Source organism: Petromyzon marinus, chromosome 17 (assembly GCF_048934315.1).
Source record: "Petromyzon marinus isolate PM22_M1 ecotype Great Lakes invasive population chromosome 17, UKy_Petmar_22M1.pri1.0, whole genome shotgun sequence".
Taxonomy (NCBI): domain Eukaryota; kingdom Metazoa; phylum Chordata; class Hyperoartia; order Petromyzontiformes; family Petromyzontidae; genus Petromyzon; species Petromyzon marinus.
Window position 1 is genome coordinate 10,039,346 of NC_133683.1, and position 24,788 is coordinate 10,064,133.

The window sequence follows — 24,788 nt, forward strand, 5'->3', positions numbered from 1 at the left end:
AGTAGTAAGTACTATGTAATGTGTACTATGTAGTAGTAAGTACTATGTAATGTGTAGTAGTGTGTGTACTATGTAATGTGTGTGTGTGTAAGTACTATGTAATGTGTAGTAGTAAGTACTATGTAATGTTTACTATGTAGTGTGTAAGTACTATGTAATGTGTACTATGTAGTAGTAAGTACTATGTAATGTGTACTATGTAGTAGTAAGTACTATGTAATGTGTAGTAGTAAGTACTATGTAATGTGTACTATGTAGTGTGTAAGTACTATGTAATGTGTGTGTAAGTACTATGTACTATGTAGTAGTAAGTACTATGTAATGTGTACTATGTAGTAGTAAGTACTATGTAATGTGTACTATGTAGTGTGTAAGTACTATGTAATGTGTACTATGTAGTAGTAAGTACTATGTAATGTGTACTATGTAGTGTGTAAGTACTATGTAATGTGTACTATGTAGTAGTAAGTACTATGTAATGTGTACTATGTAGTGTGTAAGTACTATGTAATGTGTACTATGTAGTAGTAAGTACTATGTAATGTGTACTATGTAGTAGTAAGTACTATGTAATGTGTACTATGTAGTAGTAAGCACTATGTAATGTGTACTATGTAGTAGTAAGTACTATGTAATGTGTACTATGTAGTAGTAAGTACTATGTAATGTGTACTATGTAGTAGTAAGTACTATGTAATGTGTAGTAGTAAGTACTATGTAATGTGTACTATGTAGTAGTAAGTACTATGTAATGTGTACTATGTAGTAGTAAGTACTATGTAATGTGTGGTAGTAAGTACTATGTAATGTGTAGTAGTAAGTACTATGTAATGTGTACTATGTAGTAGTAAGTACTATGTAATGTGTACTATGTAGTAGTAAGTACTATGTAATGTGTACTATGTAGTAGTAAGTACTATGTAATGTGTAGTAGTAAGTACTATGTAATGTGTACTATGTAGTAGTAAGTACTATGTAATGTGTACTATGTAGTAGTAAGTACTATGTAATGAGTACTATGTAGTAGCAAGTACTATGTAATGTGTGTGTAGACAGCGAGAGGGGTGAGGGGGAGAGAGGCGGGGCCCGCGAGCGTCGTGCAGAGTCGGAGCCGCCCTCACGCCGCCCGCGGAAGATGCCCAACAAAGCCAAGACGAAGACGACGAAGAAGAAGGAGGAGGAGAAAGTGGGTGGCGTGTCGCGCGGCCAACGCGGCCCCCCGTACGCCGCGTATCGCTCGCCACGGCCGCTCTGTCGCCGTCTCTCGAGGGGAGGGGGTCCTCTCATCATCACCAACCCAGAACCCCGCCACCGCGGGGTTCGGGGTTGGTGGTGGTGATGGTGTTGAGAGGGGGGGGAGCGACCGCTGCTGCTGCTCCCCCGCCGCCGCTGCTGCTCCCCGCCGCTGCTCCCCCCGCTGCTGCCCGCTGCTCCCCGCCGCCGCCGCTGCTCCCCCCGGGGCTTTCCTCCCGCGGACCCCGCAGAGCCTGCCCGACCAGGCCGCGACGCCAACACCGCCGCCGCCGCCGCTGCATTCCCCAGCGCGCACGGGCGGCCGCGCGCTCCCCATTGGCCCAGCTCGCGCGCTCCGCCAATGGGATCGCTTCCCGCGCGGGGCGCGTGCGCGGCTCGGGCCAATGGCGGCGCGGCGCTCGCGACGCTCGGCCTCGTGCGCTCTGCGAAATGTGGAGCGGTGCGCCCCCCCCCACTACCCCCCCCACCACCACACCACCACTCACTCACTGCCCTCTTCCCATTGCCGCCGCCGCCGCTTTGTAAATACATGGCGAGGTCCGGGCTCTGACCGCCGCGGATAAAGAGCCCGGCGGTCGGGGTGGTGGGGTGGGGGGCTCCTTGCAGGTCGAGAGGCGGCGGCGGAGGCGGCGGCCCTGCGGTGGGAGCGAGGGGCGCGCGGAGGCCTCCACGCCATGGTGCGGGCGAGCGGGTGCCGCGTCGATGGCCATTGTTGCGGGCGGGGGACGATTCTCGGCCTTTGTGTTGCACTCTGCGCCCCGAGTGCGCCCTCTCACAGCGCCGCTGCTGTGTTGTTGTTGTCGTCGTTGTTGTTGTCGTTCGCCAATCTCGTGAATTATACCACGAACGCTCGAGATTGCTAAGCCGTGCCGTTGTTGTGCAGAGACATCGCCCCGTCGTTGATGCGCGCTATTGTCACGCACTGTACACGGGGCTCGCTCTAAAATGTGTTTATCTTACAATGGCGCGTTTGCGTATAAATTGTGTGCAGTTTGTGTGTTAATTGCGTGATCTTATTTAATTCCGTGGGATGTCTAGTGATAGAAATTTGTTCAAATGTGTCACAATGCACCGTGTTCAGTACTGTATACAGGTCAGTACTGTATACAGTACTGACCTGTATTTTCTTTATGTTATGCGTTGAAAAGCGACAACTTTACCTCAGTGATTTTTGCACGCTTACTAATCATAGCTGAATACTGGGGGGATGGGTTAATTGCACGGGTTTTTTTTTTATAAACAATTGTTATTGCACATCAACCGCACGCAGCAGTGTTGCGTGTCAGTGTCTCGTATATTATAATTAATATCGCTATTGTATTATAATTAATATCGCTATTGTGCACCATAGATGGTTGCTTGGTTCTAATTTAAACAACATTGTTTAAGTGTGTATGTTAATACACGATAAGTGCTGCGTACGTGTGAAGGGTATTACAAGATGTATATAAATCATTAAAATATGGTGGTATATACCAGGTGACAGTGTGTTAATTAATGTTCGTTTAATACACAGTACTGCGTTAATGTGGATGACACTACACAGTGAAAGTGTGTTAATTAATGTTCGTTTATTACACAGTACAGCGTTAATGTGGATGGCACTACACAGTAACAGTGTGTTAATTAATGTTCGTTTAATACACAGTACTGCGTTTAATGTGGATGACACTACACAGTGACAGTGTGTTAATTAATGTACGTTTAATACACAGTACAGCGTTCATGTGGATGGCACTACACAGTGAAAGTGTGTTAATTAATGTACGTTTAATACACAGCACAGCGTTCATGTGTACGACTGAATGTGTGTTAATGCGCGTGTTGTGCGCACGGTATTATTGTGTGAATGTGCTGTGTACACACGTGTGACAGTGCATTCGTACGAGGATCCAAGTGGTTGTGCTGCAGTTCATACCGTGTCTCTGGGGCTGGTTTGGCAGACCGAGCGATGTTATCAATATTTTTTGTTAGCTGTTGTGAAACATTTAATTCTGAGCGAGAGAGGGGAAAAAACTGCTATTCAGCAAAGTTGTGCCTCTGTTAAACACCATTTCTGGTGAATGAGGAGTCTGTGGAAGATTTTGTCCAGAGGTTTGGGCACTAATTACATCCCCCAAAAAGCACAGCTGACGGCTTCAGTCTCAGGTGATCGTGGTGATCGTTTACGAGAATCGTAGGTGTTGTGTGTGATCGAGTCTGGCTCACGGCGTTGCATTACACCAAGGCGGTGCACATCCGCACGTTATTCTACCTATTCTATTCTCGCGAGTGATGACAGCAGTGTGTTTCGTTCGATTGAAAACAAAATGCCACAGTTGAGGTCTTTTAACCCACGACGAGAGGGGGCTTCAGTAGTTTTGTCGTGTCTTTTGTTGAAGGGGCGCTAGTGTTTTACTACTGCTATACGGTCCTTAGTAAAGCACTGTAGTGACTGCTCGTGTCTCTTGTGTATGCGTGGAATGTGTTACTGAACAATGATGCGACCCTTGACGTCAGAGCTTGGCAAAACTTAATACCAGTTATCTACTCGTGGAAGCTTCATGAATGTTATATAGACAATTACTCTGCACGCGCGTGTGTGTTTTAAATGCGGTGTATGGGGGGGGGGTAGCAAAAAGCTGAGTTAAAAGTACACTCCGCTTTGAGTTCAGTTCCTGGCCACGGCTAACATCAGATGGCGAACGGTATGTGAATCGGCCGTGGGTTCACCCACCCCTTTCACCAACCCGCAACCACCCAGCGTGGAGTATATTGGCCAAACAACCCCAGTGACCGTGACGCAGTGGAGAGGCCTTCAGCGGCAGATTGACAAAGGACAGTGAATTGTTGGGTTATTAAATCACAGGATCGTGAAAGGTGGTTGTTGGGTTAGGGAGGCCTCCATCCAGCTATAGAGTGATCATGGCTGATGAGCCAGGACTGTGGGAACGAGAGACCGTATGATACATCCGGTCTGCAGGTTAATTTCTTGTTTTAAATGATTGGTGTCACAATTAGAAAGAGGGCCCCTCTGCGAATTTAAGATGAAGCGAATCACTTCACACGCACGTCTTAATTACATCTTCGTGTTCGGGAAATTCCCTTTACAGGCAAGTGAAGTGCAATGGCTGGGGGGGGGTAGAATGGGAGTGGTGAACTTTTTAGCACAACTTCAGTTAGTCCTGCAGTATGCACACACGTACATCTATCTACCGTGTATCTTATTTATTTCTCACCCCATGTATATAATAAATACATATTTCACATATACAACCAGCTCTCATTTAATCTCCATTCTGAATGCTTGTCTCTTATTTCTCTTATACCTGTGCCTTTTGTGAATATATATGCTATTTTGACTGATCTCCCCTATTAGCTAACCAAGCTATTATGCATTCATCTGTCAATATATATCAAGTGACAGTAAGTAATGTAGGCTCTCTTTACAGCCTGTAGCTTTGCGCATGGACGTCAAACTGGCCCTCGGTGGAAAAGATGTTGGTACCTCTGGTTGCAACTCTTGTGTTATGCAATTTAACACTTAAGCAGGATAAAAAAAGTGAAAATGTATTTAATCAGGCTCCATGGTATACCTGTAGAGTGCAGTCTCTAACTCTTATGAACTCTATCCCCGGCCTCTGTGTGTGTGTTGTGCAGAAGGGCCATTGCCCATAACATCATCGAGCATACAATCTTCCTTTTCAGACCACGATGTTATTGACGAAAGGGGGTTTCGGATTTTCGGTGTGTTAAATTAATACCTGCCAAATTATGACTTGCCTGATTGTGGGTTTACGCTCCAACACACTGGTGTGCTGACCTAGTAACTAATTGGCACGTTTTGTTTACGTGACAAACCTTACTAATTGGCTGTCGGTTGGTGGCGGGTTTAACGACACATTTATATTTATGCGATCTAACCCAAAAACCTCTTGTGGCCCTGCCAAGTGTTAACTGCACTACAATTACAGTGCCTAGTGTTTACTGCATGTAAAAGTGAACGGTTTCTAAGCAGTACGTGTGATAAGGAGGCACATGGAACTGATTCTTCAGGTCGTTTTTGTCTTTTGCTTTTTTAATAGAATGATTCTGGAGGGTGCCGTTCCACAATTGACGCGTTTGGTATCTGTGCAAAACCCTGGGAGAATGGGACTACCCCTTGTAAGCTCGTCCCTCTCCTTTGGTGATTTTCCATCTGGCACAGGGGCTTTCCGTTTTGTCATCCTGTGAAGGACATTGGTTACCTCTGCAGGTAGGATAATCTGGAACATCAACAGAAATCGCGTTTGCTTCCTGGTGTACTGTATATGCATTGTTTTTGTTGTTAAGATCTCTGCATACATTTCCTGCATGAGGTTTATGACCATTTCCATCACGTGTTATGGTTTCATTTAGCTCTCCAAGGGAGAGTCCTTATGATTTATCAATCATCGACTTCCATTTTGCTGCTCATGCACCCATTGCGTGTTATTTAGTCTTTCCTCATTGGTAATCGTTGTATAGAGTTTTGTGTGTGCTGTTTTTTGACATTTTTATCCCGTTTTCAACTCACATTTTTTTAACTTGAACCATCTATTACAATGTTCGTTATCGTATTCATGTATGTGCTATAAAGACGGGCGATTGCCTGAAATGTCACCTAATGAGATATATGCACGTCCTTTTAAGGTAGCAGTGTTTATGATAAATTATGTTTTTGTCCATTTATTCAAAGTGGTGACGTCCACTTAACAATTTAACTTTTCTAGGTATTTGAATCCATTGCTTAGAACCAGTGTAAATGACATTGCTGTACATCCACAACCATAAGTTTGATGTTGCATTGTTCTTATCTGGCAATTTTAATCTCTCACATTTCACCAGCCGTCTTGTATTGAACTTGCTGTGGATCGAGACATCTCCGACAGTCTGTCAGAATCGAGTCTTCCATTTATGAAGTCTTTGGGCACCTCCGTGTCCATCTTTATTAGAAGTGTTCATTACCTTAATGTCCCTCCTGCTTGTTGTGAACTCTAGTAGATGTTGGCTTTCCACATTTTTTGATCAAGTATACCAAGCATCCTCTCGTATCTGTACCTTTTACCTACCTATGCATCGAGTTTAAGCTCATTTGATTGTTACATGGATGGTCCCATTTAGGCAGCAGCCCAGATGTTTTACAAGCGAAGTCTGTGGTGCCGTGTGCACGTCAACAATAAAAACTAACGTATCATTATCGCAGAGTACGAGAACAGGGTCCTTAATGAATAAAGCACAACTAACAAACGAGGAGATGCGGGTCGTGCTCGCTTAACGTCGGGGTTGCGCTCCTGGAAAATCCGAGTTGAAGCTAATCTTATTTTCTCATAAGAAACAAATGTAAATAGGGGAGGTTAGGTTCCTGGGAAGTTTTCCGTCGTGCTTAAAGAATACTGGGCGAAGACCCCGGGGCTGGCCCAGGACACGGTTTGGTGAACGCTCACTGGTGACCGTTGTGGAGCTCGCTTGAGGTGGAGTGAGATGTTGAAGTGTCCGTGCTCGCCGCCTCGCCCATCGTTAAAATGTTGAGCAGGTTGCTGCGGTGCTTAAACCTCTTAAACCACCCTCGAATGGCTGTGAACGTCACCTCTTGGTTCGATTCACCACCCCTCGGCCTTGTAAGTCCTCAAAAATATGCTGTGCCTTTGCCTGGATCACCTGTAAACTGAGAGGAATGTGGCACTGATTTTGATCTTCAATCCTCACTGCTAACAGTCGCTCCATATTTCTGCATACTTCTTGAGCAGTTCACTCTTGAGCGGTTCACTCCAGCTGCACTTAAAGGTGTTCCGGACTGCATTGCTTCTGATGTGTCTCTTCGTTGGCCCTGGTAATCCTGACACTCGTGGCAAACCAAGCACAGTGGCAATGTCCACAGCTCTATCTCCTGCTGAAAAACGCCAGAACTCTTCTTATTTGGTTTGCAATGTGATCACCTTCCTACATTTATTGGCGCTTGAAGGAGAGAATCACTTCTTGGTCTTTTAGCGCTTATGTTGGTATTGCATCATATCGCTCAGTCGCGCAGCTCAAGAAAGTAAGTTGGCGTTAAGCGAGGACTTGTTGTACTGTATGCCTGCATAGAGATACATTGTGCAGGGAGGGAGCATTGCCTAGCAACGTCTCTGCCGATCAGCCGCCGCTGACAGCGACGTTAGAGGGATAACACACGACGTTAAACCCTTACGTGGTTAGTAATTAACCGTAAACTTTGTAGCGAAACGACATTGAACGGACCGACATTAAGCGAGGATCGCCTGTATTTGACAGTCGTAAAGAGAACACACGTGAATCAAAACAAAAACCGTGCAAATATAATGAGAGCAAGAGGCACCAGAAAAGGTTAGAAAGATGCGCCAGATAAAATTGAGGCAGAGGTAAAAGTGAGTCCTTTGTTTTGGCCTAATAGGAACATAAAGAGGGGGAGTAAAAGGAGGGAACCAAGCTGTAGATGAGCGGCAAGGATATTCCAGAAACGCGGAGCAGCAATGCTGATTTTTCTAACCAAACAAAGATTTAACAAATGGAAGGCACCTCTTTAAGAAGGCACTTAGTAGTCCTTTAGGTAATTGGTGGGTTTATTTAAGAGGAACTTTAGGATGCGGACAGCCCAGTGATGGTCTCTCCAGATATCCGGGGGGGGGGGGGGGGGGGTGCATTTGAGTTAATGTACAGGTTGCAATGATGAGTTTTATAGGGGACATCAATGGCAACATGGAGAGCAAAGTGGTATAATGGAATGATACTTTTTAAGGTAGATAGTGTCACAATAATCACATATGGGCAGGATGTTGGCATTAACTATGTTCAGACGGAGTCGAGGTGGAGTACAGCGTTTGTGTCTGTGTAGTATTCCAATTTTGTTTTTCCTATGATTGGCCATGTTGGCAATATGGGTATTGAAAGACAGTTTTGAGTCCAGAGTCACGATATCCACAGGTGGTGGGGCAAATGTGGGGCAGCCAGAGAATATAACTTTGGTCTTTTTAACATTGTGGACCAGTTATTTAGGACATTAAGTTGAAGTTAAAGATGATCAAAGTCTTGTATGACATGCTGTTGTAATTCATCCATGGAGTTTTCAGAGGCCATTGGGGTGGTGTCATCGGCAAAACGGTTAATGGCAAAGTGCGGATTAGAGGTGCCTAGGTAGTTAACGTATTTGTGGCGTTGCAGTGCGCTTCGACCTCGTGCGGGAATTGAATGCATGATTTGGCGATGCTGCTGCAGCGTTCGCAGTGGTGCACAATTAATGAGGTATTAAACATTCGTCAATAACACTGTCTTAAAATGAAAAATATACAGCATAAAATACGACGTTTCATAGCACATCAAGGGAGAAGGGTCATTACCTGAAACGTCGCCTATTATATTTTTAAGGCAGCGTTATTGACGAATGTGAGTTTTTAGAAGATGGTTTATCTATTGATATATTTGGTCTACTTTCTGCTTTTAGTTTATGCTGTACTATGAAATCTTCTATTTACCATATACCGCATGTGCACAGGTGTATATTAATATGCGTACAAACATTGTATGAAGTTCATTTGCATAGGTTTTGAAAGCAACGTGGTTTTTAATGTGACATGGATCAGAAATGTGGATAAGAACAAAGAACATAGAACAGAGGATGAAAGTGCAAAGTAGTGGAGCAGAGATGCATAATAGGAATTATGCTGAGAGAAGTAAAGGTGAACACGTGAATCGGAGGGCAAACATTCTAAACATCGTACAGGCAGCCCTCGCTTCGCACTCAAGATGCGTTCCTGGAGAAGTGAATGCTAATCGAATCGGCACTAAAAGGGGTCCTTATACCATTGCATATATGGGGATGCGTTCCCGACAGCGTTAATTCTTTTGTATGAGCAATATACGAGGGCTTTTGGGTTGCTGTAATAGCGCTAAAAATACAGATGGTAAACATGTCAATAATAAAAAGTATAATTTGTTATAGCATCAGTAAATATGTACTGTAGTCAGGAGTACATTCTACTGTAGTCTTCGTACAAGGCAGCGGTAGGAGATGAGGTTGTAGGAGTGATGGCCTCCAGCTACATTTTTGTGGCGAGGTTTCTTTCAGGTAGAGCCTGAGACTGTCCTGGTCTCTTGAATTCTCACCTGCCTCATTGCGCTGTAGTAACCCTGAAAATAAAATAAAAAATTTGTTTTTGTTTGTAATCGTGACCATGAATCGCGGGGTGGGTGGTTGGGTGCTGGTTGGCTCAGTCTACCGCGTTCTAATTAGCTGAGCGCATGTAAACAAAGTTGGTGACCGGTGCATTTCCTTGCCCCTAACTATGTTTGTTCTTGCTCCTACCACTTTTGAGTGTAAGAATTCCATAGAATTGCAGTGATGACATCAGCTGATGGGCATCAGCAAGATGGGTTGTTGTGAGGAACGACAAGCAGTGTGGCAGCCTAGGGAGCCCTTCATGGAACTGGCTAGATAATGACTGGTGATGATATATACCACAATGCAAATGTGCATAGATGTGTTATTTCGAATGTACTATGTGTACTACAAACGTGTTTACGTGTGTGCGAATGCCCAAGTGTAATTATTTGGCGCCGCGGTGGCGAGATATTAACTCCCTCACCTGGTATGCAGGAGGTCGTGGGTTCAATCTCGACCCTGACGCTTGTATATTTGGAGTTTGCATGTTCTCCCTGTGGTCGCGTGAATTTTTCTCAATGCCCTTCAGTTTTTCCCTCCACATTTGTAAACATGAGTTTAGAGTATTGGCTGCTATAAATTTTGGGCCAAGTCGCTTCTAAAATAGAGCCACTTAGCTCAGTGGGCCTTACCTGGGGAGCCCATCATCCAGAATTGCTCATATTACCGCTTAGTGGGAAGTCAAACTTTGTTATCCCCCACTGCAGGAAAGTAGAATTTCCACCACTGTCTTAAAGCTGCAGACAGAGATGAACATTTCCGCGTGCGCTTGTGAGCATAAAGACACGGTGGGTTTTTGAATGCACAGAACAGCTCCCCAGTTGTGCATTCGTTGCAGGCGTGGTGTGAGATGAAGAAGCATGCCTTCTGTAACTCGTTGGTCAGCAGAGCCTCACATGGTCACGCCAGGGAAGACATCACAGAACTTCTGCAAGAGTCGATTAGTTAGGCCTCCTCACCCGTAACTAACACTTGGCTCCTTTATTCTCTGTAAAGAGTGGGTGGTCACATGTCGTCCAATAAAGTGTTGGCGAAGTGAAAAATCTAATTTTAAATGTTTTAATGCATAGGACGAGTTAGTAATATCGTTAGAGTGCTCAACTCTTCACAATTAGCCAGATGGTAGTGACGCTCGCCTCTAAATCGGCACAGTGGAGGCCAGGGTTGGTGGATCACACTGGTTGTGGAACTCCCTTCCAGCGGGCGTCAGTACCTTACCCTTTCTCGCCAGGAGAAGGCGGTACACAAATTATGGACCCCACCTGTTTCATCTGCATGGGATAGAGTGTTGCACCCTCACACGCTTGGGTTTTCTCAAGCTGCTCTGGTTTCCTCCCATATGTAAACACTCATTAATTGGCTAATAACAACACCTTAATATGTGGAGGGTCACAGAGGTTGGGGGGGGGGGGGGGATTTCGTGCCGGTTCACTTCCTGGTTGTCATTCCTGCTCGTTTGTGGTTCCTTAGTTGTTCTCGCTCTTCAAGAGTGAGCAAACACTGTGTTCGTGTTACAGGAATGCATTATTATACGTCTTGCAATCAGCAACATACGAGTTCAAATCCTACCCAGGGGTTTACTCAACCCATCAACCTCTCGGTTTTATGCGGTTTGCACTGGTTATCTGATATATGAAATTTAACACCAAAATATGGATTTGGCTGAATTTAATTGAAGCCAGATTTGCACGTAATGCTTCTTGTGTAGTCACAAATGGCTGTGTGGCTACAACTGCTGATGTAGCGATTCTTCTGTTAAAATTGATTCTTACGCTCATGATACATCCATCCAATAGTGCACTTAGAATTAATTATTGACGTCACATTGCACTTGTAATTGATGGTTGGGCTGTACCTGGTTTAAAGAACATTGCTTGTGTCACTCTTAAAAACAGATCTTAACTTTGTTAGTGGAACTTTTTACTTGGATTTAGCACCTTTCAAAACCTCCAGAGACAGTCTTCTATATGCATAGAATCAGAAACAAAAGTTAAAACATGTAGTCCCCCCCCCCCCCCCAAACATTGGGGGGAAAAATTGGATATTGGTTATTCATCAACTGAGGTTGAAATGCGAAAAGTTTTCCCTTTGACCCGCGAATGATCCTTCCGTTCTACCAATTTCAATAGCTAGGTAGTACGACACATGCCCCATTTATAAATCGTACAACAGACAGACATGTTTTGTGTACAGTTATACCCCGATTTACGTCTCCCCCTTTGACATCGCTTTGTAAACACGTCACTTTATTATTAACACCGCTCCCCGATTTGCGTCTCCTCAACCCACACGTCGTTGAGAGCAGCATCATCATCCGTCCTATCTCGTATCTGTCGCCTCTCTACCTACCCTGTAGACGAACTACTTTGCATTCCACATTAATAGATGTACTGTAGAGTGCAATATATGATTTAAGTACGGTATTTTGGTTTTTTTATAGGATACTGAATCTTATTGTACCCTCTATCATTTGTGTTAAAGTTTACTGCTGTACACTGGTGTGTAATTTTTTAGTAATTTAATGTAACGTGAGCACGTCTGTGATGAAGATGCGCGCATTAACAAATGGCTTCACCGTACCCTCCGTTGTCTTTTTAGCTCTCGGGAGCGTGCAGACTACGTTTGCATTGATTGACGTCGTTTCGATATTCGTCGTCGCAACTTTCAAGAACACATCCACCAAAATACACCGGGATATTACTGTAACTCGTTTTCGCAGCTTTTGCATTGCCGAACAATATTGGGTATTTGTCTCATTATCTTAACATAACAGTGATTGTTTTATCGTAAATTAAATCCTCAAATTGAATTCATTTAACTACTCAAACTCCCCTGCCATGCTATCATGGCTTGCAGACCTCGATGTATTTAGCTACTGAGCATATTACCACATGCAAGGATCACTATGGGGTGAATAAAACTCTCAATGTAATGCATTACCATTGCATTTCAATAGTCTTGCCTCAATTTTAATAAACTCTTAATTCATCATTACTACACCTCTTTACCTAAATGAACAGGCCCGGGGAGATGTTAACTCCCTCGCCTGGTATGCAGGAGGCAATGGATTCGATCCCGACCCTGATGCCTGTATATTTGGAGTTTGCATGCGTCTCTCCCCATTGGTCCTGTGGATTTTTCTTCGGGTGCTCAGGTTTTCCCTCCACATTTAGAAACAACATACATTTAGAGTATTTGGCTTCTATAAATTTCCACATAAGCCACTTAATTGGGCTATCATTTGTGGCCAGGTCGCTTCTGAAAGAGCTATATAGCGCAATGGGCCTTACCTGGTAAAATAAAAAAAATACTATAGATAGTTTAGGGTCCTGCCAAGTCTTTTCACAGCCGGGAGCAACATTGCTCAGTGTAATCCCAATTGAGTAATTTGCAGGAAATGTTTTGGAATTGGAATGTTTTGGCCAATACCAATTTTTTTGCGATGGGAGGAAACTGGAGAACTGGGAAGAAACCCATGCAGAACAGGGGGAGAACACACACACACTCCACTCAGAAAGGCACCTAAGCTGGGCATTCAACCCAGTATCTTCTTGCTGTGAGGCAGGAGTGTTACCACTGCCCTACCCTGAATCCTATCCATATTATTCAATTTTGCATACTATTATAATACATCTTTCACAACGGTGATTTCTCTCTAATATATCTATTATCTGTTTCCTCTTTTGTTCTTTCTCTCCATCTCTCTCTGTCTGTGGCAGGAGCCTGCGAAAGCCTCTAAGGATGGGAAAAAGTCGGCGAAAGAAGCTCCCGAGAACACAGATGAGGTGGGTCCCGCCGAGCCCGAAACCCGGTCACCTGCATGCCGCCCAGTCTCGGAAGCTAAGCAAGAGTTTGAGCCTGGATAAGTGCTTGGATGGGTGATCGCATTGCAAAACTGGGTGCTGTCACCTGTGGGCCTAGCGTGGTTACGTTGTGGGGGCAGCAGATGGCGGCGGCACAGTGAAATACACCGCTGTGCTGTACTTCTATTCCCCTGCGTATGCTTCCAGTCTTCACCGACCCGTACTTATCGACTGGTGTGGCCAAGTGTGGGCAAATAAGCTGCATGACCAACATGTCGTGGCGAGGCCTCATCCAGCAGTGGATTGACACGGGGGGGGGGGGCGGTGTGCCTAGTTGCACACCCCTCACTCGTATGAATGAATGCCGAGTTTAATATGAACGATCGCTTCATGTGGCCGGCGATCTGCGAGACAAGGCTGAGGCACTGTGATGAGACAACGGTTCTTTATTGGGTTAGAGACGAGGGGGTTCACCATCGCGTGAGAAGATGGTTGCATTGAGTCAAAAAAAATAATCAGTTCCATGTGACTTGAGGATTCTGTGTCGTATCAGATGAGGGCTGCTTAATGGACGAGGACGCAACGTGTTGACAGCGTTTTTGACAAATGTGAGTTTGTTATTAAGTGTGCTTGTGTACCAATGCTAAAGCATCATCACAAAATAATATTTTGTTAAAAAATTAGAGCAGCATTTGCTAATGGGAGTGAGGTAGCTTCTGTATTAATCAGGTCAAACGTTCTGTGTGAGACAAGGGACCTGTATCAGATGAGTCAAGGTTTCACTGTTCAATGTCAACAAGGCTTTCTATTATGTGAGATTAAGGTTCTTTATGGATAACATATAAATTAAAAACAACACATTTATAGTAAGCTGATGGTATCAACTTTTTCCCTTTTTCAGAGTAGAGGGGACATGCATTGACTCTGTTAGGGTTGGAGATCACACTGGTGCCTTGAAAAAATAGTACTTTGTTCATGAGCAGTAATGAGTTTATTTTTCTTTTGCTGATGTGAGGCTTCTATATTAAATGACACGAGGTATATCGGCTCTATTGGATGTGTATTAGATGAGACGAGGGTTATGTATGGGATGAGACGAGGGTTCTGTATGGGATGAGACAATCTGCAACCTTCAAATTAAGCACATTAGTTGGTGATGCTGCTGCTTTAACACAATTAACAAACTCCAAACATTCGTCATTGACTCTGGCCTTGAAAGTAAGAATATATAATCCGCAATATTTCCGGCAATGGCCCTTCTCATCGCACATAACTGAAGCACATGTTTAGGTGCTACGAAGAAGGACCATCGGCCAAAACATCACCTCATATATATTTATTTTTAAGCTACAATGTGACTCGGTGCTTTGTTGTGATCAAAACAGTCGCTTCAGAAGCTTCAAACGTAACGCGTGATGGTGGAAGGCAGCGAGTGAAGTCTTCGCCCTGTGCCAAGGGGCTCGGGGTGGCTGCCTTTGGAAATTCTTGGCCTTGTTTTTAGTTTACACCTCGCCAGCCTCCATATAACCACCAGAAGGACCCGCGCTGTACACACACGCACGCACGGCCGGTGATGGCGGTATCGTTGCAAACACGTGCCGTTCACCGTGCAGTTAGCGACGCCTATCAAACTTTCTGACCGTTGTGACAGACGAGAGAACGTTGCAATTATAAAGCAGAGCGGCCAACGGAGAGGACATTCCTGAGAGTATGACCACCGAAGAGACGGAGCCAGGTGGATGTGACATCACTGGATCGTTACGCATGGTTGGCGGTGTTAGGCCTTCATTTACAGCAACGGATAGAAAATGGATTTTGGTGATGATGATGGCTCTGGGTTGCCATCAGAGATGAGTGCCACCTCATTTTAACTTGTGCAGAGTGGCTATTGTATGTATATACGTATGTTGAACGTCTTTCACACCGTACGTAGCCAGCCATGGAAATGCGGGGAAAGGACAACAAACTAAATTTAAAAAAACTGTTCTTAAATAAATTAATTTTAAATTAATATTTAAAAGTGCAGGGTTCCAGTAGCTTCCTAATATTAGAAGGAAGAGCATTCCAGACAGCCGCAGAAGCGCATCTGAAAGCGCGCTATGCGGTGACCGTCTTTGTTCGACGATTCGCCAAAAGCCGCTGCGAGGATGACTGGAGTTCGCGTGATGGTTTCTGCTCCCTTGACGAGATCAGCAAGGTATTGTTGTTGATTTGCGGCAAGCACTTTGTGTAATCAGCACGACACTTGAGTTTGACTTGGATCATGAACAGTAAGAATGAATAGTAACAGGAGGCCAATAGACGCGCGTGTGTTTGCGGGAAGCAGTAGTGTAGCGGTTGGTGGACCGCGCAAGAACCTGGTGACCCGAGTTCGATTCCCGCTCACGGCCAACACCAGTGACGATTAATTATCTGAACCAGTTAGCGGCCTCCCCGAGGTCGACTCCGCCTAAAATGAGTACCGAGTGCAGTGTGTAAACATCGCCACCAGGGAGACAAAGGTGGCCGGGTGTGGTGTTGGCCACCCCACCCCCTAGTGTGTCGTGCCGACCTTCATATGTGCTTGCTAACAAAATGTTTGTATGATGTGGAGCAACTAATTTCTTTAGAACTGATTTTTGTTTGTGTTTGTTTGTCCTTCCCCCGCACCTGATTAGCACGGTTTTCTACGTATGGTGCGAAGGAAGTTCAGCATACAGTCTGTTAAGGCTATACGGGGGTGGGGGGGGTGGAAATCTTTGTCTTTCCGCGTGTCGCCACTCAGGCAACGGCAGCAGCAGCAGCGGCTGCCGCTGCAGCTGGAGGGAGTGGCAAGAAGCCCAACAGCAGCCAGACAGCGGCGCCGCCTCCTCCGCCGCCGCAGACGCCGCTGAACAAGGTGAAGTATGCGGGGCCCCCGCACATCGTCAAGAAGGAGAAGCGGCAGAGTTCGTCGCACTTCAACGTCAGCAAGGACCGCGAGCTGCAGAAGCTGCCGGCGCTCAAAGGTGAACGCGCGGCCGTCGGCCTGGCCGCCGACGATTTGATTGCGTTTTGAGAGTGTTTTTTCCTCCTGCTATACATTCCCACGTGATGTAAGCCGCTTTCGTCGAGCTGTCCTTTGTGATGGCCGGGTTGCTTCTGAACACACGAATTGTTTCTTTACTCATTGGTTATTTTGCTTGCTTCTCGCCTTTGCTGTTCGTTGCGCACGGTTGCACTTTATTTTGCACGCAGTTCCAATTTTTGTTGCTCAATTGGTGACATTTCATGCTAAAAACACTTTTTTCTTCTTTGGTTCTTTCGGTAAAGTCACGTAGAATGAACCTGATGAAGGCCGCTTGTGTTGTGGCCGAAACGTCGTGAGAATATTATTGTGTTATTTTATTTTATCAATTTATTATATTATTCTCATTCTACGTGACTTTACCGAAAGAACCAAAGAAGATTAATCCTTGCAGTCACGAAAGCTTTAAATCGAAATAAAAACACTTTTTTTATTTTACTAGGTTAAGCCCACTGAGCTATATAGATCTTTTTCAGAAGCGACCTGGCCACAAATGATAGCTCAACGAATTGGCTTATTTGGAAATGTATAGCAGCTAAATACTCTAAAACACGTATGATTCTAAATGGGCAAGAACAAGCCGGAGGATCCGGAGAGAGACACACAAACTCCAAATATACAGCAGGCGTCAGGGTCGAGATCGAACCCATGACCTCCTGTATACCAGGCGAGGTAGTTAACATCTCTTCACCACTGCACCCCTTTTCAATCCTGTTGCTCTGCCCCTGGACCGTTCCCGTTCTGCTGTTTTGTGCACTGATGCCTATTGAGGGCAATAGATATTGGCATGTAAAATAAAGATAGATTGCTTGATTCCGCCCGCCAATGTCACCGTTGGGTCACAGCTGTAGGCCCACGTCCCATCAACATAGTTTCTTACGCTCACGGTTCATGCAGGGACTCAATATATTCATGCTATTGTCAAAAAAAAACTTTAATATTAAATTTGGAGGCTGCACAGAGCGGAGATGGTGACTTTGCTTGTGGTATCTATGAACGGACCTGCACGTCCAGGATTGTTCTCCCACTCGCGTACTCATCTGCTAACTGTGACCCTCTTACTGATTGGCTCTTCGCTAACGTGAGACTCTTTTGTTAAGGTCTAGCTCTGACCCGCACAGTAGCACCTGCTTCACTTGTGTGTTAAACACCAGTCGCATGAGACTAAATTCACATTTTTTTATCTTCCATGTTGTCTATAGATTGTCTCGCAGTACAGTGCGTTTATAATAAATAAATCAGTGTCGTGTAATTTGAACCCTGTCCCTTGTGTTGGTATCGTATTGCTTAAATAGGGGATTCGAAACATACCCATCTAACCATGTTGCATAAACCTTAACACATCTACACACACATGTATGCACATGTGACCTAGTGGCCATTGAGCCAGTTTGCAAGGGCTCAAAAGTCTGATTCACTGCCGCCTTAATCCCAACATTCGGGGCTCTATTCTGATTCTCTTCACGCCAAGTCGGCTTCAGTCAGGCTTGGTGAGGTTTAGAGGAAGAGACCCAACCCAGAAGACGGAGCTTATCCTGTGTTTGTGCACTCGGGGTGACATTCTGTTTGATGCCACTCCCCTGCATTGTAATGCAGAGCCAATGCAGTGATGTCGCTATAGCGATGCGGCTGTGATCAAAGCTTAATATGTGTGTTGGAGACCCTGGAGCACACAGTCTCGGTAAATATCTGTGAGATTAATCCCGTTTGTATTGGGAATGCGTCTTTGAGGGTAACCCTGGGTTCCATTTCCACAATACAAGTGGGCCAGATGCCGGTCTTGCTGGGTTGCAAGCTATAGTCCCTCTTTCCCCCATTACATTATCCCGTGAGCTCACTTTTAGCAGAGGTACACAATTGCAGTCCTACTCCCCTTCACCACTACACCACAAGCCACCGCATTCAACCACTGAACCTCGTTTGTGTACGAGATTTACAGTAAATAACTTCTCATGGCCGGGTGACATTTAAATTGCCACAAAATAACAACGGCAATAACCATTTATGCGCCCAAAATGTAAAGATGTCGTGACAAGCAAACCCAGCCTTGATAGATACTCGTTGACAGAACTTGCCCATACAGTGTCTGGCTGAAGGGTAGCTGCTCGCTAACAGCACTTGCACCTACTATTTTCAATTAAAATCTATGAAACTAAACTATTTTTATTTTACTAGGTAAAGCCCACTGAGCTATATAGCTCTTTTTTCAGAAGCAACCTGGCCACAAATGATAGCGCAGCGAAGTGGCTTATCACGTGCACATTGATAGCAACTCAATATTCTTAAACACTTTTCTAAATGTGGAGGGGAAAACCGGAGAGGCCGGAGAAAAATCCACGCGACCACAGGGAGAGAGACGCGCAACACCAAATATAGAGCAGGCGTCAGGGTCGGGACCGAACCCCCGACCTCCTGCATACCAAGCGAGGGAGTTAACGTCTCACTATCGCGGCACTCCTACAGTCTGTCTGGCTTGAGGGGTAGGTGCTCGCTCACAGTACTTGTCCGTTGGCTGAAACGGTGGGGGCCGCTGCTGCCCGCACGTGTGTTTCGTGCCCTGGTTAGATGCGTCGGCGGCCGAGCGGGAGGAGCTGTTTGTGCAGAAGCTGCAGCAGTGCTGCGTACTGTTCGACTTCGTGTCGGACCCGCTCAGCGACCTCAAGTGGAAGGAGGTGAAGAGGGCGGCGCTGAACGAGATGGTGGAGTACATCACACACAGCCGCGGCGTCATCACCGAGCCCATCTACCCGGAGGTGGTGCACGTGGTACGTGGCTCGCTCACTCGCTCGCTCATTCATTAATTATCATGCTTTTTGTATGGTGCAGGAAAGAGCCACTGGCTAGAGTTTTAGCCAATGATGTTTAAAAAAAGCAGTTGTATGGCTTCAAAAGGAATGTCAGGTGAATTTGCTTCGGAGGCCTGCAGTGGGCAGTTGTTCATAAAGTGGTTGACAGTCTGGATTTCACTCAAGTCATAAATTTGTGAATCCATTATTCGTAATTGTTGGAGGTAGCTGAATCTGCCGTGCGCAGTTGTGTGGCTGATTATCGGCCAAAGTCTCTGTGGGAGAGAGAAGCCAGATAGCTGCTTTGTCATGTCAAGGATAAGGATCTTGCTGGGGAATGGTTCAACAGACCAGGCTTTGCATCACCTACAGAAGGGGTCCTTGTCCAATAATAGAAGTTTAGAGATGTCGGTGTGTGAAGATAGTATGGTAGTGCAGGCTCGGTTTTGAGAGGCATGAACAGCTCTGGGTCAGCAAATCTATATATTTTTTTGCACTACGTGTCTCTGGACGATGGAATGTGCAACATTAGAAATAATACATGTCAGAATTGTCCACCTTGCTACGAGAAGCCTCTCTGTCAGCCTATGGCATGTGCAGAGGAGTGATATTTGGTCGTAGTGTCTTGGGTCAGGGTTGAGATGTTAACTACCATGCTTGGTATGTAGGATGTCGTGGGTTGGTTCCCGACCCTGACGCCTGTATATTTGGAGTTTGCATGGTCTCCATGTGGTCGCTTGGATTTTTCTCCGGGTCCTCCGGTTTTTCCCTCCACATTTATAAACATGCATTTAGATTATTTGTCTGTCATACATTTCCACATGATAAGCCACTTCGTTGAGCTATCGTTTGCGGCCAGGTCACCTCTGAGAAAGAGCTATACTTCTCATTGGGCCTTACCTGGATAAAAAAAAATCGTTTAGTTTACTTCTGCGCTGATCACGTGAAGGTTCTTCTTGAATGAATGACGTTTGTATAGTCTGTGTTGATCGTGTCGCTGTTCGTGCATCGGTGTGCCTGTGATCTCTGCACCCCCAGTTCTCGGTGAACATGTTCCGCACGCTGCCACCGTCCTCCAACCCGACGGGGGCTGAGTTTGACCCCGAGGAGGATGAGCCCACGCTGGAGGCCGCCTGGCCGCACCTCCAGGTGACGCTGGACGCATCACGGCCGCCGGACTCTGCATCTCTTTCCTCGCCGCTCTCGCGTTGCAACGCTGTCATCTTCCTTTCTTATCTGTTTGGTCTCCTGCCCATTACAGAAAGCTATGAACTGCTACGGCAGTCGTTACCGGCAAATGTTTTTTTACACAGGGTTTCCTAAATGTCAAAATCTAATTTGCTTCATAGTTTAGTTTCATAGTTTCATTTATTTTGGTATAGCCCTGTGAGCCATTCGGCTCTTGAATCGGGTGCAACCGCAACAAACAAAAAACAAAAACATGAACAAGAAAACATCTTAAAGTGACTGTGCATGTGCAAACAGAAAATCCAGGAAAAAACATAAAAAATATTCCTGAAATAGCACCGTACACCAATGCTGTGTGCAAAAATCCCAGTGGGATGCAAGTCAAACAACAACAACAACAAGAAAACTTAGATTAAGGCCATCAGTCTAACTCCGTACTACAACAAACAAAAACATGGCCAAACCAAAAAACTTTTCGAAATCACCAAAATAAAGCCATAAATGCAATGTAACAGTGATCACGCCTAAAATCTGAATAAATCTAGTCGAAGACTGAAGGGACATGACGGACTGATATCACGCTCTCTTCGTTTGAAAAAAATGGAAGGTTAATTTTGAGTGGGATCTGGATGTGATAGTGTGTTTGCGGCATTGTAGTGTTTCTGGTGGGAAAGATGGGGACCCCCTTAGCAGATTATTTCATTAACAGATTAATTTAAAGTCTGTGGACCCAGAACCGTCATTGCTAAGCAAACACGCTACTTTTATTGGCTCGAAGTCTGTCACTCCATCACGCTGGCTGCCAAGTTGCCATATTCGCTCATGTTTCATGCGTTGCCGGTGACAGTTGCCATAAACAATTCTAAAATTATTTTGGTGGATCGATGGCCTTTACTGAGCTCCGGAAATGAGCAATGCGCCCACCCCCTTTTTCAGCTCGCGTCATGAGACAATGGTCACAGTTACGTACGTTCATGTGTTGAGGGGAAATGTCGCTCTCCTGAACATTTATCCGTGAGATATTTTAGAATTAATCTATCAAACTATCAGCCGCCACTCCGTCATCAATCCACGGTTCTCCGCCAAATCTGCTTCATTTTTTTATCATAGGTTTAAAACCCCGCTGCTCAAACCTCCAGTCTCTCTGTTCCATCAGCATCTGCATCTTCAATTATACACTGTAGGTAAATAGGACTGTGATGTTGAGTAAAGTTAAACCTAGCTGCAACCACCTAACTCAGCTGACACGGGGCCACAGCTGTCCACAATCAAACTAAAAACTATGAACTATTTTTTATTTGACCAGGTAAGGCCCACTGAACTATATAGCTCTTTTTCAGAAGTAACCTGGTCACGAATGATAGCCCAACTAAGTGGCTGATGACGTGGAGGAAAACTAGAGGACCCGGAGAAACATCTACGCATCTACAGGGAGAACATGCAAACTCAAATATGCCGGCGTTAGGGTCTGGATCGGAATCAAACCCATGATCTCCTGTATATCAGGCAAGGTAGTTAACATCTTACCACCGTGGTACCAATCAATGAGTTGGGGAAAAAGTAAAAACTGCAATGTCTGCCCAACATCACTGACTCATGGATAATAACAAATTTAGTTGGGAGTGTCATTTCTCCATAATGACATTTTCCCAACCACAACCTTTCAACTTTACACGTAATAATAATGTTTAATATTTTTTTATCATGCAAATTGCATCTCACAAGGGCTGAAGAACCACAGATGAAGGCAGCAGCCATGCGGTTGAACCGTAGCTGCCAACAATTGCCCAAGTCCTATGGTCCCCGATTAGACATTTCCAGCTCTAACTGTGAGAGTCTCGTGTAAAAAGCATTAGCTAAATACATGTTTCCAGCCGATTAATGAGCGTCTATACATCTCTCGCCAATTAAACGAGAGTCGGGGGAGGGGTTTTTGTGGCTGACAGATGACCGTACTGGATTTAACTTGTATGCATTTTTGGGGATATGCACTGATTGCAACGAACAAACTTGACTGGACCCTCGGTTACTTTATGGGACTCGAACTTCATGAATACAAAGCAAGTATTGTGATGGTTCCCAGAGACAGACTTGTTTCAGCAGTGAGCGTTGGTGACTATCTACTGATGATTCTTAATTATGACAAAACGGTCCATTTTGTGAGGTATCCAAACTTGTTTGTAACTGCAAGCGAATAAAAACAGTCAACGGACGCTCTGCATGCACGGCGTAATTTAGTCCCGCTCGCTGGTTACTCTTAAGATTTTAGAAAGGTCTTTTATATCGTTCTAGGTTACGATATGGATTAAAATGTCATAGTAGTTATTTTATCTTGGCAGATTCGTACATGATTATTCATCAATGACTCATGATATAATTTCACACATTTATTATTCACCTCACGTTAGCACTGGGACATTGCCACGTGTACCCCCAGGGGTCCGTGTAACCCCAGTTGAGAACCACTGGTGTAAGGGAACTAGGGTAAAACAAATGTCAAGTCTCTGGTGTGTTGGAAAAAGTATTGCGTGGGATGATGAGGATGCTGAACCAGGAGAGAGTTTGGTAGATTACAAAGTGTCTCCATGGTTAAACGGGTGAGGGGGCGTGGATTGTTTATCTTTCGTGGCGGCCCTGAACCAGCCGCTGTATTCCGGTGCACGACCCACACAGTGGCTATTTTTTAATCAACAATCAGTATTTTATTCCAAACTTTTCCGATGATGTTGAGTCTTTTGTGCTCAGTCACGGCACCTCCCATCTTGGTTAGTATTATTAAAACAGGGTAGGAGATGGTTTTGTGTCTCAGACTGTTTCGTGAGCTGGTCTCCAACCTATGTGTGTGACTGCACTGGCTCTGCCCTCTCAGCGCACTGCGCTACAAATCCGGCTGGACCTAGTTCGATTCCCGCTCATGGCCAACACCGGTGACGAATATCTGAACCGGTTCTGGGCCTCCCCTAGGTCGACTCGGCCTCCAATGAGTACCTGGTGCTATTAGGAGAACGGGTATGGTCCTGGCCACTCACCCCCTTGTGTGTCGTGCCGACCTTCATAGATGCTTGCTAACAGCACTTGCCTGAACAGTCTGTTAAGATTATATGAAGGATCTTTGTCTGCCCTCCCAACCCCACTATCCCCCGCCACCCCCCACAGTTGGTTTACGAGTTCTTCTTGAGGTTTTTGGAGTCGCCAGACTTTCAGCCAAACGTCGCGAAAAAGTACATCGATCAGAAGTTTGTCATGCAGGTGAGCCACCATCACAACAGTGCGTGCGTGTAGGTGTGTCGGTGTGCATTACTAGTGATGATGTGCCTCATGTACTTTAAATCCATTCCCTTCTCACAAACAAGATTGCCCTCAAAGTCTGCAAGATCCACTGTGGTCTCATCCCCGGCTACCTTGTGTTATGACTCTTAGAAATTAAACACGAATTCACCTCATTTCAGGAGTGTAAAAAAAGTACAAATATTAAATATAAGGTTGTAACTGGGAGGCAGGCTGCCTTGAGTATTTGGTTCTGGCTTTGGTTGTGGTCAAGGTATGAGGGGTAGGGGTTGTGTGTGAGTGGCGATGGCTAACAGCGCGCGCCTGGGCGCAGCTGCTGGACCTCTTTGACAGCGAAGACCCACGCGAGAGGGACTTCCTGAAGACCACGCTGCACCGCATCTACGGGAAGTTTCTGGGGCTGCGGGCGTACATCCGCAAGCAGATCAACAACATTTTTTACAGGTGGGCGTCGGCACCGCACCCACACTATTAAACTTAAACTAACATACTCTTTGGTTTTTTCGGTAAAGTCACGTAAGTAAAATGAAATAAATGAAAACAACTAAATTAAATCACGACTTTCGGAGGCAACACAAGCTTCCGTCTTCAGGTGGAAACCGTCACAGCAAAATATCTGTATCAAGTGAAGAGAGCTCTAAGATACCCGAGATTATATACAGGTTAAGGGGGGGGGGGAGGAGCCAGGAAGGGCCGTGGGGGGGGGGGCTAAGTTAAGCCGCCTTTTGTGATGCTGCAGGGGGTTAGGGGGGTGGAGAGGCGATGGCGAGCGGTGATCGAAGATGAGCGCAGCCAACTGGAAGCAATGGAAGTGGCTGTACAATTACAAGGCAGCTAAAGTTTGACTTGGTTGATAACATTTTTACAATGATTGCTAAATTTAAAACCATCCTCTCGGTTGAAATTGTGTCTATGTTTGTATATCTGGATGGCTTCATGGACAAATCTTTGGTAGTATCCAGGAGGTTTGCAGAGTACTTTGGTATCGGAGAAAACAATATCATGAGAACCCGCTGTGTTGAAACAATGATCAGCTACGGCCGAAGAATTCGTTCTGCCGTTTTTCAAATCTGATTTGTGCTCGCGAATTCGGTCAGAAATATGTCATTTCGTCTCCCCGATATAGCAGTCACCGCAGGTACAACTCAATTTGTAAACACCGGGGTACTGTAAGTAAGGAATGACATCCTTTATGGATGGGATCAGATCACGGATTTTGTGTACTGTATTGAACCGGACCTGGATCTTGT

At 45.3% G+C, this 24,788-nt stretch overlaps 1 protein-coding gene across 1 annotated transcript in view; it reads left to right on the plus strand.

Moving 5' to 3' along the window:
- The first annotated feature begins 1,693 nt into the window (after positions 1 to 1,693).
- Positions 1,694 to 24,788, plus strand: part of LOC116943370 (serine/threonine-protein phosphatase 2A 56 kDa regulatory subunit gamma isoform-like) — a 40,362-nt gene continuing 17,267 nt past the window's right edge. The window contains exons 1-7 of the mRNA XM_032956210.2: positions 1,694 to 1,931; positions 13,147 to 13,212; positions 15,995 to 16,217; positions 18,842 to 19,041; positions 20,101 to 20,211; positions 23,407 to 23,499; positions 23,852 to 23,982. Coding sequence (XP_032812101.1) covers positions 1,929 to 1,931; positions 13,147 to 13,212; positions 15,995 to 16,217; positions 18,842 to 19,041; positions 20,101 to 20,211; positions 23,407 to 23,499; positions 23,852 to 23,982 — 827 coding nt within the window. The 5' untranslated portion in view covers positions 1,694 to 1,928. The remainder of the gene's footprint in view (positions 1,932 to 13,146; positions 13,213 to 15,994; positions 16,218 to 18,841; positions 19,042 to 20,100; positions 20,212 to 23,406; positions 23,500 to 23,851; positions 23,983 to 24,788) is intronic.